The 17140-nt window shown below is 32.6% G+C and overlaps 1 protein-coding gene across 1 annotated transcript in view; it reads left to right on the top strand.

The window, feature by feature from the left end:
• LOC105257029 (UPF0489 protein C5orf22 homolog) overlaps positions 1–17140 on the top strand; it is a 580793-nt gene that overhangs the window by 365359 nt on the left and 198294 nt on the right. The window contains exon 5 of the mRNA XM_011267372.3: positions 1031–1225. Within this exon, the coding sequence (XP_011265674.1) occupies positions 1031–1225 (195 nt within the window). The remainder of the gene's footprint in view (positions 1–1030; positions 1226–17140) is intronic.

Here is a 17140-nt window from a genome sequence, read left to right as displayed (position 1 = left end):
TTGAAATATCTCGGGTTTTCATAGTATTACATATTTTTTTGTGCTTTAAAAATTGATGCTTTTTGCATTCACTCAGTTTAAAAAAACATTCTTCAAAATTGCCTTGTTGCATCAAAACCGTTAAAAGCTTTGAGAGCCACTGCTCAGGGTGATTGTTGGCTTTGCTTTTCTCCTCCTACCGTTTTTCTCCCCCTTTCTCCCCCTCCCCTCCTCCGGCTCGCGATAGTATTACAGCTCACCCCGCGCGCGCTGTTGTATTTCATTGTTGTGAACGCATGCAAATTGCGATCCCAGTGCCGGGGCCGAGTATCAATTCTAACAGAATTAATTCGAGTGCAGTCATTGTTTTTTGTGCGTCACAAAAAACCCTCTATACGCGGGCAGCATCACGTTTTGCCCCGCTATGAACAATATCCGGTTCATACGAACGGTTGCGCACGTCGTCGAGCGTCTCGTGTATTCCTATGGTTGGTGAAATCTCGTTTGGAAATTGGACCGAACAGGCCGTGAATTCGATATAACTTCGGCAATCGATCATTTTATTGGTAATTATCGTCAACGTTTTGCCAGCGCGCAGCGTAAAAAAAAAAAAAGGATTGAGTAATATAGCGTCGCTAATTCGCGGATCTGACTGCTCATGTTTCATCACGCGATATCTTCCAGTGAATAATTTCGGTTTTTTCAGTGGCAAATTGCCAAAATAGTGCGACTGTCAATAATGAAAAAATATAGAAAATATTAATATTGTGAAACTGCATCCCTCTTTTGCATCTTTTCTTCTTCCCGCACGATTATTAATTATGTAAAGTATTTGATACATAAAAATTTTTTAAAAATTAAAGAAAAATTAAAGTAAAGACACAATTATTAGAAAATTAATTTACGAAAATCTTATTTATTTAGAAATTCTTTTAAGAATTAAAATATAATACTAATGAAATCTTTTTAATGTTGAAATGTTTTATTATTTAAGAAAATATATATAAAAAAATTGACATATAATACAGTTTGTCTGATATTTATGTTACAGAAAGATGACTTTACATCCGTCAGCTCGATGTTACGTCAATATCTACCGGAAAAGGATACTCCGTACATCTTGGACATTGATCTCGACTTTTTTAGTACTAAAAACCCCTTCAAAAATCTTCATGAACGCGTAAACCTCTACGACAAGTTGGCTCCATTGTTTACATATAAGAGAGCGGAATCAAATGATCCTGAGGTAAGTTTTTATTTTAAATATGTAGGAAGATGGTATGACTATAGTAAAAGAATCTAATATATATATCTAATAATAAGTGCATTGAAAGTAAAAAATTCCCGAACGAAGTTAATATATAACTACCAAGTTATATAATATACAACTACCAAGTTATATATAAAATTTTAATATGTACATACAATTCTGAATTTCCGCTATTTACTTTTCAACATTAAATTTGCAGTTTATTCACAAGCACAAGACAATAATATTCGTCAAAATTATATTATTCTTACATTTTCTAATAATATAAATTCTAACAATTCAATTATCTTATTTGTTTTAACATATTTAGGGAATTAAATAATTTGCAAAATTAGAATAATTTAAGAAAATACAATTCCCCTTTCAAAGGCTCTAATTTGAGAGAAGCTATTAATACATTATTTACTACTGAATTAATTCCGATTAAATATTATACTTCGTACGACACTGATATGTAGATCCTAAAATCACCTCTTCCATGCGAGTCCCGTGTTATATGTTTATAGGAACAATTCTATTACAATTAAACAAAATTAAGTACGCATGCGAAAGTATTATATCAATCATTAAATATTCAATATCGCGAACATCTGATTGAGATAGGAAAAAGAGAGGGAGATGAGGGGTTGAGAAATCGCGTAAATCACGACCGAATCCAGAAGCTTTAGAGGAGCGATGGAATTTCGCGAATTAGAGGATGGGGGGAGTTGCCGGCAACGAGCGGAAGATTTGCGAATAATTAGGTGGACCGACAATGCCCGAGGTCCCGTGGCAGGCCAGTTACACAATGTGGCCTGCCACCAGCGGGATAATAGACAGAGAAGAACGACTCTATAGGGTTTTAGGATTCGATGGACATAATGGTACTGGCCTATTGTCTACGTAGCTGCAGACTGCCAACATCCGCCTCCGGGGTCGGCCATGTCGGCTCATCTGCATACCAGCTTACAACCCTTCGGCCGTTTAGTCCCGAGCATCGAAAACGCTAATTTTGCCCCGACCACGTTATTCGTCAATAAATCTCGATCGCGTGTTGTTATTGTACTATGCGTTGCTTCGTTTGACAAGATGACGTTTCCGGATTAATTGAAAGGGAGCATGATAATATGTTTTCAATTAATTTTCATATAATATTCGTCATAATACATGATATCGTTTATCATTATATCGAGAGATTCGCATTGCATTTTCAAATCAAAATAATTCTTCATTACATATATTATTAAATAATACTTTATTACATATATTATTAAAAAAATTAATTAAAAAATATTATTAAAAAAATATATTGTTAAAAAATGATAATCATGAATATTTTTGAGCGCTATTTGAAAAGGCGATTATTCATCGAAAGTATCTAATCTTTCTTATTTCATTATCTTAGATTGCTCATAAATGTAAGTACTCTTGTTTACTCTTAAAATATTTCTGACTTAAATTCAGTATAAGGATCACATCGATTCACCCATATTACTACATCGCGCTTCTTTAGTTAAATAATATATAAATTTTTGTTTCTATTTCTTTTACGATCTTTTTCGAAAGTTAAAAAATATATTAATTATTTTCTGTAGGATTATACAGTTAGTAATAATTTTTATAAACAAATTATGATTTGCCGCGATATATTATAATTGATAAATTAGCTGAATTTAGTGAATAGCTTACACAGATTCAGCTACATATTTACTTAATTACCAGATTATGATAACATCATGCGTTGAATGTATAACAAATTCTCTCGGCGGAATGGAAATGTTAATTGCATCACTATTTAGAGTGCAACAGTATGTCATTTGAATCCATAAATAAATTACAAGCAAGTTTGATTACAAGCTGTACATATATTTACATACTATATATATATAGTAAATATGTGTTACATACTTACATCTTTTATAGTAAATCCTTATTGGCAATAAGAGCGAACAATTTATAAATTCTCGTGAGAAGTTTAGTAAAAAATATTTTAATAATATGATTTGTCAACAAATTTTCTTTTATACTTACGCGTACTTTTCGCTTTTTTTTTAAATTCTATGTTTTGTTTTAATAATATATATATATATATATATATATACAATCGGGAATTTATATGAAAAATTCGTAACAAATATTTGATTGAAATAACAATGCTTATTCAGATGAATGAATTTACAGATAGTCTTTCATACAAGTTTATGCTTTCTTTTTGCATTATGTCATTTGCATAGCATTTTTTCGCGCCTTTCGAAATGCATCTTACAATTGATCTGTGCAACAGAAAAACGGCTTCTGCATATATTGAATAAATCTTATTTTGCATATCTCCAATTGTCGAAAAGGCTTTGATCCAGCGGGCAGATTATCCGCAATTTCTCACGGAGTTTCGTGCACCGTGCATCCTGCATATCATTTTAAAAGCATCGGCTGTCCTATATTCGAAATCGCTGATTTCAAGACCGAACAGTCTAACTTCTTACCGTGGGATCTCGGTGAGATGCGTACCCTTGAACGTAGGACGCAGTCAAGCTTTGACATCTGGAATGCCTACCGTTATGTTAATGTTGCGAATCAGGCCATTTAAATGCATGTCGGTTAAATATTCGATGTTTATATATACCATGACGGATAAGTCCAGTTTACTGCTTTCAGTACAATGATAATGCGATGCAAGAGAAAGATGCAACTGGTCATGCAACCATTGTCGTCTAGAATTGAATTTTTGGATATTCACTTAATTTCTTCTTTTTCTTGTTCTTTTCATCTTTGTTATTTTCTATTTTTTTATGTATTTTTCTTTGCTCTTTCGGGGATATAAAGTTAACTGTAACAGTTTTTAAAAATATCAGAAAAATAATTAAAATAAGTTTGCTAAATGCATTTCATCTTACCAAGTATTTATATTTTTTTATATACTTATATACATATATGTATACGCATATGCGTATATGTATATATAGTTTGTGTATCAGCCGCAGAGCCAATGATTTTGATTTAATATATGCGGGTCAGACGGTGCTACCTGTCTTACCCTGAGAACTCGGCGGTGCATTGTGATTGTAATCGCCGGCTGCAGGTCACCCTGTAGCCTATCCGGGGTCAGGGTCATTTCTGAATTATTTAAATTACGCAACCCACATTCCATCTTCCAGGCTCGTACACATTCACCGTTCGTGCCACCATCCGCGATCTTTCGTGAAACATGATAATTACGAGGAAGAATGGAAGAACCGATCCCTCGCGAGAAAGTAACCGCATGTTGTATGTATATTTTATTCTGGCAATCGATATCGATTCAATTTGAAGTGAAAAATAATTATTAATTGCATGAATACTTTATAATAGTGATATAGATATTGTATTCTATATCTTCTTAATCTAGAGAATTTTTAATAAATTGTCCAATTAAGTAAAATTAAATTGAATAAAATCAAATTGAAAAATTAAAGAAAACAAAATATAATAGGGAATATAAATTATTATAAACATATGAATCATTTTCAGGCGCAAATATAACAGTTAAAAATGTGATCAAATGCGTTCTCCTTTCGACATTTTATATTTCGGCAAAATTATTTCGCGTTATGATCCCTGGAAAGCGCGGATGCTGGATTCGTTTCCTTCGTTAATTCATCGACACGTACGAAGATTGGGCGGCAGTCCGCGGGGTGTATTTTGTGCGCGACTCCTTTCTCAGGATCCACTGAACGCGATGTCCCACTGGGATCCCTACGAAAGATGAAATGACACGAGCGGGGGGTCCAGTATGCAAAGCGGAGCCCGTTTCCCGACCGCTCCGAATATTGATGTACGACCAAGTATGTAGATGAGCGTGAGAATGCAGCTCGTGCCGGATGGTGGCGCGAATAGGCGAACCGGAAGTAAGCCAGTTCCCCCGTCCTTCCCGTAACTTCTGGCCGCCTTTGCGACGCATTCTTTCTCAGAAACTACCATCAACGCCCTTCGCAGACCAAGTACTGCAAATACAATATAGTCAAAATACTATTAAAAATTTGACATAACTCGTAAATGCGATATTATCTAAATTGTACGTCTGTTGAGAAAAATTCGGCATTTTCAAGGTAATAATACCTTAAAAATACATCGGTTCTGTATGAAACCATTTGAAATTTGCAGCTTTTTTATGTTAAATTTTTCGACTGTGAATTGTTATAACATGCAATTTGTGTTACGAGTTATATAATCAAATAAAAATGTATATTGTTTAACAACGCGTGAGGTTGACTCAAGCTAAATTGGCATTCGTGGTTTCAAAAGCGGAAGCGAGCTATTCTGCCAGCATTTGTATCCAGCTGGTTCTACCAATTTCAACAGAATTTATTGGATTGATCTTGTTGTTTGAGTAGAGTAACCACAGAATACTCTGATAGAATAATACATAGTTTACCAATATGTACATATATGCTATGTTATCGTAACCAACAGGTATAGAAGCAATGCTATTAAAATGTAAATCGATATATATATATATATATATAATTTTAAAAGATATAAATTTCATATTTATATAAATATTTTTTATCTACATACATTTTTATGATGTATCTATTGCATTTCTAAAGAATTTGTTATACATTGCCAAAGTTATAAATACAATACTATTTTTCCTATCTATTTATTATCCCATAACAGATAGTACCAGTCTAGAATATTTCTAGATTTTTTTTGAAACATGCTTTTATTAAATAATTGCAATATTTTAAATGTCGATCGATCGATTTTGTTCAGCGTATTTTGCAACATGCCGGGAATACTTCGATAGAAACGGAATTTAGAGCAATAATGCCATCTTCGGCAAGATTTCATCCTCCTTTTTCTCTTATTCTCTCTCATTTTCTCTTTTTTTTTTTGCACGTTTTTCCATCGTCTCTTTTGCTTTCACAACAGCTTTCTGCCGCTGAAATATCTGTTTAAACCTGCACGAGATACGAGAACGGGACGGAGATAAACAACGAGGAATTAAATATACAATAAAGTGTGGAGTCCCGGACAGCGAAAGGGCGTGGTGGGGGTGAGAGGGCGAGGTGGGAAAAGAGGGAAACTCCTTTACCAGCCTCGCGTTATTCCGTCTCGTACACCCTCTCGCGCGGCCCCAACCCCCTGGACCACCCGCATAAATAAATCCAATTGGCTCAAATAAAATGTACGAAACGAAGTCGCGCCAATGGCCGGGGTATATTTTATTTTCTCCCATTTTCCCTCCCTCTCGTGCGGGTCTCTCGTTCTTTCTCACTTCTTCTCCGCCTACTCTCGCGTCATCCCTTTCCGTATCCGCGTGTAGTCCTTTTTCTTTCATTTTCTCTTTCCCTCTCGCTCTATCTTCGTTTCTATCTCCGCGACGACGGTAGGATAATTCAATCTCGACTTTTCACGGATTTCCCATCAAAGGAGACATACCGGTTACGAGCTGAGAGATTTCTCTTTCTCGACGCGTCTGCAGTTGCTCTGACTTTTTGAATCGAAACCTCCTTATTTCTTATTCGTTCTTACTAATCTCGGTACTTTCTGTCGCCATAATATACATCTTTCAGCTACGTCGATATTTTGTATTCATATATATATCTTATTATTATTGAATATATTTATATATATATGTTAGGTTACATTTTTAAATTTATTTCATTTTAAAACGCTAATATATTATTTTTTTAATCTTTTTTAAATCTTGCCAATTTTTGTTAATAATAATAATAATAATTTTGATGCAAGAAAGAAGATATATCGTAATAATGAAAAAACAGAAATAATTGAAAATATATTTTTTAATAGTTTCTATACGTTTACCTTATAATATATTATTAAATTAAGAAAGACATATATATTTCAATATTACTATAATGTAAATATGTATTTGACAATAAGGAATACAAGAAAAATATTATTTTATTATATTATTAGACGATGTATGTATTCATATTTAATTCAGAATAATCCTAACAAAATTATATTTATAACGGCATGTTATTAAATATATTATAATATAGCAATATTTTGTGCATTAAAACGTAGTTTTCTCCATTTAATTTTATATATGAAGGCGTATTAATCAATATTTAATTAATTTACAATATAACATATTGTGAAATAACAATTAAATGACCGTTGCATTTAATTAAATTATTAAATTAATAATTATATGAAATTTTTATCGATTTTTTTTTCATACACCTCTTCAATATTCTACTTTCCATTATAAAATATCTAAAATGAATAAACGACAAAAAACATATTTGTGTTCCAAAGTTATCAATTTTAATTAATATTCTTTTTTATTCGATCCACATTTATTAAAATATATAATTATAAAAGTTTGTACAACAATTATACGCAGAAATTAGCAAGTTTTTATATAGTTATAAAAACTTGCTAATTTCTGCGTATAATTGTTGTACAAGAATGCAGATTTTCGCTCCACGTGGACCAAAACACGTGCAACGTAGGTTTCTTCATTAACAAGTCGCTTGGTCTTTGATGGAAGGAGGCAAATTTCATTGGGGCAGGTCACTTTCGTAATTACCTCCTCTCACGGAAGTCCCAGGATGCTTGAACTTCGGTCTCTGCGGCGGAGGAGGCGGCAGAGGTGGTGCTAACGGCGACGACCCTCCTCAAGGTCGTCTCTCATCCCCCGCAATTAAGTTCTCCGACAATTAGATCGATAAACGCAAGAAGGCGCCCTTTATGTTTCTCGTGCCGTGGCGTTTATGCCCTCTGTGTAACAGCCGTGACTCTCTTTTCCTTTCTCCCGCCCTCTTTCTTTCATTCGCATCCTACCGGACGATAATGAATCGCTGAAATTATAGTACGCCGTTAAGATCGGCCCGAGATCTCTTTAATAACGTTACCTCCGTTCCACGTGTAATCTTCGATTAACCAAAATACCTAGCGTTTATTGCAGCCTCATAATTCAACTGAATCTGTAATGTTCCGAAAGAACGAAATGCTTTCTATCTTGAGATCAAGAATTATTTAATATGCGATAACAGCTTCTAAAGACTAGAAATTTTATTTATGCGTATATCATGCTGACTATTTAAATAGAAATGAAATAAGAATTTATTAAACGGATTTTGCAGGAATTGATTAAATTTTGCAGGAAAAAATTAATACAAATACGCGTATTTCAGATTTATGGTTTATAAATTATTCAGAGATTATAAATGTATTAATTATGAATCACTTGATTTGATCACAAGATTTTTGCTTCGTTGTCATGCGTTTAAAAAATTTATTAAAGAGGATTTGTCAAGATTTATTTTGAAGACATGAATTTGAAATTTTGAAAAAATAAAAGGCAAATATATATTTGCTAGTTTTTGGAAAAAATATAATTTTGTACATAAATACATATAAATAAATATATGTGAAAAATATGTAAAACATGGCATCTAAAAGACTGATTGTCACTTATCTTGCTGTAAGATATACTTAGAATTCTATAAATGTTTGGGAGGGTTGAGAAAGTTTATTTTACACTTGGCGCACATATCTAAAACCGGATAAGAACCAACATCGCCATCTATCGTAGGTGATAAGAACGAAGGTTTTCCTTTGCAGTTTCCGGGGAGACCGCAATCCCGTTGGATGACGTGACGAGCGACGCCGACGCCATGCGTCCAAGATGGCCGTGGATCGTTAAACGGTCACGCGCAAACTCCTCGGGGGATAGTGGGATAAAGAGGGTTGGTTTAAGGGTGTCTTGCTTCTTAATAGGGTCGAACAGCAGTTACGATCTCAGATCGTCACAGCCAACTTATCAGATCGTTTCCATTCGGCATCAGACGTCTAACGTGTGCTAAGTGTCACAATTAAATTGTCAGTTGTCGATTTTGTTTATCGCTATTCAATGTAACATAGTTTCCTTTCTTATTAAATTTTATTAAAAAATATATTCTTGATTGTTTACAAGCAATCTAGGAATTTATAGATATTTATTAGCTAGAATTTATAGATATTTATTAGATCTAGATATTTATTAGCTAGATTGCTATCACACATGGATATTTCTTTCAATCTTTGTGTTGCTCATATTTTCTTGCGATAAAGAAAATTATATAACAAAAGTTATATATTGATAACACTTCAGAAAGTCGACATTTTATGAGTAACTTTAACTGAATATTTTATGTTTCTAAAATATGTTTAATTTAATTCTAAAATAAATTCTAAAATAAATTCTAAAATATATTTAATTTAATTCTAAAATATATTTAATTTTTGCTTAAATTGTTAACATATCAATCATATAGATTAGTTATATTACATAACACGTGCTACCATTAATATAGTATATATTTCCATTTGGAAATAAAATCTTGTAGACAAACAGTTTCACTTAAACGATGACTATCGATCATTTCAAATATCAAAACGATATGCGATCGATAAAATACAATAGATGTGGGTTGCGAAATTCGTCGGGACGACCGATACTTAGGATCCTTCATAAGCATGACGGAGGTTATCGCCCTTTCATCGAACAATTGCAGAAATGACAGTAATCATTACTTGAAAAAGGCGTAAAAAGCGCGCATGAACGCATGCGGTCGTGGCGTGTTTGCACTTTTCAACGTGAAGCTCATTGCCCTCCACGTGGAAGCGCCGTATCCGTTTCTTACGTGCATGCGCACGCGTATTTCGATATTAAGCGAGTGCAATAGTGTCGCGCACATGTTAGATAATGTTATGTATTGACACGTCACGCATTCGACACCATATGATACTTCGAATGTTCGTCGCATTTTTACGCGGCGATGTGTAAAAATGCGCACGTGGATTTCAACCGGTCGTTAGCGAGACAGAATATCGATTATCCGCGATATTTGATGACTTAATTTATTACCCATAAACTCTAAAGTATCGTCACAATTATCTAAAATAATCATTTAATTTATTTTATTTTAATTTTATTGAAGAATCATGAATAAAATTATATTTAATAACTAACTTATTAAAGGAGAAAGAGAGAGAAAGTTTATAAAAAAAATTACTAGAAAATAATAAAAGAATGATAAATAAAAATTATAAATATATTGGAAATTAATGTAATTTTTCAATGCAAAATACAAATTGATTATTTTATAATTTTTCTTTAATTCTGTCAAAGTTTAACCGGGATAGTTTGCATTGTTGAATGGCTGTCACGTAATATGAATTCGTAACACGTATAATAATGCAATTTTTCCGCACATTATCTATATCTCTCATACAGACGGTATGTCTCTAAAAATATTTCCATGTATCGTTTGCATGTACGAGACGATTTTCCATGACTCGTTAATTAAATTCACGCATTACAAGAAATAAAACATATCATATGACGCACCACAGCTGCACATCGCGTTTTCCATGATAACTGTGTGTATGTGACATGCTTATACATTTATCTATAAATAAGTCACTTGCGGCGCGCATCGGAAAGCTTAGGCGCGATGAAAATGTATATAACCCTGTGTGCTATCGATCTTGTCGTTCTAGAGCGATCTAGAGCGATATGTCGTGACACTGAGCGACATTTTAATGACAGTGATTACTTGCGATAGTGATACACTTGCCAAAACTCTGACAAAATAATGAATCTCTCTCTCTCGAGGATCTATGATAGTCGAAATCAAAAGTGAATGATGTATTGTTCGATATTTTAGATATGGATGTATCGTGAACTGTGGGTTATTTTTGCGATTATATGATAGATGCAATTCAACAATCTCGTCGACAAGTTTTGTCGGCGTAATTTATTTTAATTTCTGCAATTTATAAGATGTGCTTGTATCACGACTATTATTTTTTTATATATTGTAATCATTATTTTATTACGATTTATTTCTCAACCGAGCATTTTTTTAGAAAGAAAATTTTCGCGAGTCTGAAGACGATTCATATGGACAACTTGCGGTTTAAAGTCGTAAACTGATAATCGATAAAAAGCGCAGAAAAAACAAATACTTAAACGAACTTAACTTTCGTCAAATGATCGCTAATGATTTTGAGCGACGTCATAGATAGGAATAGAAAAGATCGTTCTGTTTGTCAGTTCAAAGACTGACAAGTATTTATGAAAAGAGTCTTGATTGCGGCATAAGTCGTCGGGATCTTGGTTGCCGCAATGCGTAATGCAAATTCCTTACTGATTGCGGATAGTTGTGTTTAACAGTCAACCCATTATCGATAGCAGATGTTGCGCGGAAGAGTGTTTTGCGATGAATGAGATTATCGTGTAAGTGCAATCATTTTATGTAATCAATGATTACGTGCATTTATGGATTGCACGTAACGTTGAGTTATTGACTAAGGACGAATGATCTTAATAAACAGATCTAGATAGAACAAATTATTTTAAGAACACACGATTAAATCAAGTAATCTTTATTTCGATTATTTTGTCAACATTTTAATTCAGAAGGTAAATTATATGTATATGAAAAAATTATATTACAGAATATTTTTGTCTCTTAATTTTCGTTTGGAGAAAATCATTTTTTAAATAAATTTTAATAAATTTAATAAATTTATTAAATTTATTAATTGTCAATTTATTAAAAAATTTTAATAAATTTTTTAATAAATTTAATAAATTTTTCTTGACATTTAATTTGACTTACTATTGAATATTTAGCATAACATTTTTTAAACTGCATATTTTGATAGATATCGCAGCTATAAGATCCAAAAAAATTGAAAATTCTTATAGGATTCTATTAAATAATTTAGAGACTTAGAAAATTATAATAAAACATTTTTATATGTAATGATTATAATAAAACATTTTTATGCGTGCGCGGGAGTATTTATTTTTATATTATCGATAACCATTGGGATTAGAATGAAAAAATTAAAAAATAATATAATTATATTGAAATTTGAACGTAGTATGTCGAGAATATTTCACTCATCGATTCAAGATATTTGAAATTTGATCATGTCACGGGAGAATTTTATCGGAATAATAAACATTTTTTTCATAATAATTTCAACAAGCAAAGAGTTTAATTGATATGTCACAGGACGCTTAAGGCACGTTTGAATAATCTCGAAGGCGCGAAGACACAGTTTGCGTCTTCCGTTGCGAATCGAAAAGCGAATGCGACGCGAATCGGCTCTCTCTCGACGCAATCCGTAAATCAGCGGTGAGTCTAAAATCACAGGGGCATCCAATTGAACTCCATGGCGATTCTCAGTGTCAATGACTCCGAGGGACCGTATGTCGTAGGCTTCGAGCACGGTTGATTTCGATCACCGGGTACACGCACGCAACACACGCACGCGCTCGTACATTGCATATAGTCACATTTTCCGTTCGCTCTCAGCCCCCGGTCTAGTCCCGATACAGTCGCGTAATTGATGCTCCCGCGAAAACACCGTCAATTTTCAGAGCACATGGTTCCGCGATATGCTCGATGCATAAGCGCATGACTTCCCTACAGGTGGTATGCAACATAGAATGCAAGAGCGCAATGAACCCACTGCCGTTGCAACGAAAACGCCATGCGTACTGCATTGTTCGTGACAATGGCAGTCAATGACCTTTTACAGACGGAAATGCGAAGTTTCGCCGAATTTCTTCTCCGTAGCTAAAGTATTTTATCCGTTACTTTTTTTAAACCGCATGACTCGAAAGAGAGAAAAACATGCTTTACGAGGTCGTTGAGCTAACAATGAAGATTAAAGGCAGTTCAAAGTTCTGTTAATTAGCGGGCGGATGCATATTTCGTTTATATTTTATTATCTCTATACATTATCTTATACATTTGTATATTGAAATATGTTTATTTTCATTCAATATTAATAAAGCACATTTTTGCATAAATTTTTCGTATAAATAGAGAATACCAAAATATATTACAGAGATTTATTATACATGTCAAGTATATCTCTCTATTCTATATTCTCTCTCTTTATTTTTATTTTATTAAATAAACATCCAATATAGATAAATCTTATATATAATTAACTATCAGGATATATAATTTATATAACATCGTTTAAGCTCTTTTTCTCTTTTTCAATTCTTATTATATTTTTTCAAATAATCTTACTTTACATAAATCGAATATTTTTATGTAAAATATATCTTTAGCATTTTTTTGGTAGTCCACGAAACCTGCTATTATTTATTTATATATTTATGATGCTCAGTTATATTGATTAAAAAAAAATAATAATATACACATACAACATACAGATATTATCTTATCAACATACAAATATTATCTTATATAGATTATTTATATCACTTGTGTGGAGATGTGTGAAGATTCTCGAACTGACCGATTATATTTAGGTTAATTTTAGCTAGGTATATTTTAGGTATATTTTGGCTAATTATTTTAACAATGAACAGATCGTAAATAATCGATAATACTACATGCACAAATTCAATTATTTAGCATCGGTCTAGATATAAAAAGAAGTCCATATGGCAATATCTTGTCAGTAACTTGTTTTAAAAAAAACGCGTATATCATTGAGATAAATTTTATATCACAATAATTTATTCGTTATCATGGTGTTTTTATAAACAATTTTTATTGATTCTTACTTGTTATGCAGTGTATAATGATTTCTTTAAAAAGACTGAGGAAAACATAAAACACAAGTGCAGTGAAATATTACCTCGGAATTCCAGTAATATAATTATTTCTTCTAAAGAACATTTGTTAATAGTGGTTTCAAAGTGTTGCAATAATCGAACAGAAGTAGGAAAACTTAAGTATTAATAAATATTAAATATTGCAAATTAAAGTTATGCGGTAAGAATTATGTAATTTTTGCAAATCAAATGTTGCTTTAATGAAATATCGATGAAAAAATATGTATTTAAATAATATATATGTAAATTGAAAGAAATTAGGCTCTATGTATTTAAACAACACGATAAGAAACTAGCGAATAAGAGCCACCGCGGATGATAATGCGTAAATTTTAATTGTTCGCGAAAATTTAAACGTGCACGAGGCATATGCATGTTTTACTTGGTGCATTTACCAAAATATAGATTTTCATTTTTGAGAATTCTATAAACCCTCTTTACTTTATGCAATATATATGTAATTTTGTCGAAGCAAATGTTATCGCAAATTTATTTTTGTTTTTTTTTCTTCTTCAATTATTGAGTACTAATAAAACAGTATAATATGTAACAAAACATGAAACAACCATGTGTATACATAAATAAATAAATAAATAAATATGTATATAAATATATGTATATTTCGTATACATGTATTACATAAGAAGAAACGAGCATAATTTTTTACGTCGCTCATCATCGATGATATCATTTCTTTTGCCTCGATTCCGTAAGTGTGATTTTATGCAGACACTCGGTTTCTCAATGCATGTGTGTGTGTACGCATAATTCACAACTCGTAATCATCTACCATTACAAGATGGACCTGACGAAAGAAGCTATTGATAGACGCTCGTGTGGGCGAACGAACTTGTCCGCGCGTATCGTTTCAGTTCTAAGGGAAACGCCGCTCATCTCTTTCTCAATCTTCGATTTATTATTGTTATTTTTTATTGACTTACTATATATGGTTATCTTAGATATTATTATTAATCGTGCTTGTTTAAATAATGATAAAGAAGTATCATTAAGCAAGACTGGATTTTTTTTTTAAATTAATCTCTGTCTCAATAAATTTACTATTACATAAATAATCTTTGCATTTTGTGCATAATTTACAGATTCTTTTACAAAAAAAAATTAATACTTTGAATACACACATAAATATAATACCAATATGTGATATCTTATTGATATAACAAGCTACATTTTAGGAATCGATTGAAAGATCATTCCTGAAATGTCCATTCAGCCTCAACTTTATACGTGAAATTTGACATGATTCTTCCGAGATTTTTCGAAGAGGCGCCGATATGACGCAAGGTCGATCGATTTGAAAGTGATATCTTGTACATCGCATGCCGACCTGCGTGTGTCTAGGGATTAGTCTGATGCAAAGGCAGATCTGGACATGACACTCGTCGATCCGGTATGCAGATTTTGCGCAGGTGTCGTTGCGTTTGCTCGATGTAATTTTCAATCTTAATTGGTTTAGGATGGAAGGGGGGAAAAAGGATACGCAAACACACCCACATATTCGCCTTGTAATGGCACGGACTACTCTGATTGGTGGATATTACACGCGACTCGTCGATCATTTCTCTACCGATCCGAGCTAATCGTGCGTCAGGTATATCAGCGATTTAACGCTAATTATCTCGGCCGGATGAGCGGTCTCGTTGATGAGCAATTATTTCGGCGGGCGAGCATAAAGAAGCTAATCGAACGACGCGCAAGTAAAGTCTCGGAGTTTGTAAAATAAATATTAGTCAGATCGGGAAATCTCGAGTTCGCAATTGCGCAGTCGATGCCGGTAAGTGGCCGACGAGTGAGTCGTTGGTGAATGTACACGATTAATCTGCGGTGAGAAGAGAAACTAGATAAATACTTAACACACAAGATAACAGACGGATTAGATGTTTATTTTTAATGTCAATTTTTATGCTCGACAAATATGTTGGAACAACATGGACGGAAAGAAAAACAAATAAAAGGATATTGCTCGTTATGTAAAAAAATAGTTTTTGAAAACATAACATATTAGTGTTTAATATAAATATTAGTATTTTTATTATTTTAGATTGCCAATTCTATTATCAGGTATTTTGTAATATCAGGTTGATAGAGATACGTGATAATTTATGAAATATCGATTTGTTTGAGAGAAAGAAGGAAAGAGAGAGAAAGAGAGAGATAATTATCAATAAAAAATTGATTGAATTATTACAACATGAATATAAATTATTACATGTTTGTCATGTATTGTATGATTACACTTTACATCTAGAAATTTAGAATTGCCATACAATTTTAAACTGAATAATAACATCGGAATAAAATATTTTACGATTAGTTTTTTTATATTTGAATACTTTATTGTTTTCGCCAGGAAAATATATTTTTGTTTAGAAAGAATATAAAAATATTATCTTTGTGTAATTTTCTTTTTTATTGCGAAATCAATTTATAGAGATTTTTCATAATGAACAATTAATAAATTAACCATACATATTATAACGCTGGAAAATATGATCCTTTATAATTAAATCACCGGTTTTTTGATCATAAATAAATGATTTAGAGATGCATTCGTGCACCGTTCGCAACGATGATAAGTTAGCGTTTTTCAAACAATCATTAATTTCACTGATAAAACCGGAAAGCAAGCTTGCGTGCATGCGCATGCAGATTTATTAATACCATTTCAACATGTTAATTCGCAGCATTGGTTTGTACACCATTTATTTATTAAAGCGACAAAGCTGTCATTACGTACAAAATTGTCATTTTCGGAAATTTATTTTGTTATACGTGCGGAAGACGCGAGTCGGTTTTTCGCTTTTATTCATATTAATGAAACAAATACGCCGATGCCTAACGACTATTATTTTTACGCGTTTATTAAACCAGGATCGACGCTTTATTATTTCTCTTTATTACGTTCGAAAAATATATCTCACCGTCGCGACCACGCGCAGCCATTTTAATTTATACGAAACGCAATTTTGTTCGTCGACTAAAGGTGTAATTAGCTTCAAGCTAATGGTGAGAAAAAAATTCCGTAAAAGGGGCGCTTTTTTTACCGGATAATACATGGAAATGCAGGCTATAGCTTTCCCAATTAATACTGGAAATCGAAGTGCCTCGGGATATTCCCATTAACTACAATCACATGCGTTGTCGGTGGTGCGCGGGATTTTTTCCATTACCTATGAACAGTACCATTTTCCCATTAATTGTAAATGCCATGGAAACTAACGAACCGTACGATTTTATTTTCATTTGGATGACTTTTCGCGAATATTAAAATATTAAAAAATCCT

This window comes from Camponotus floridanus, unplaced genomic scaffold (genome assembly GCF_003227725.1).
Source record: "Camponotus floridanus strain SB8 unplaced genomic scaffold, Cflo_v7.5 scaffold26, whole genome shotgun sequence".
Lineage (NCBI taxonomy): Eukaryota > Metazoa > Arthropoda > Insecta > Hymenoptera > Formicidae > Camponotus > Camponotus floridanus.
The sequence above is the reverse complement of the archived record's forward strand: the minus strand, read 5'-3'. Positions and strand labels throughout refer to the sequence as shown.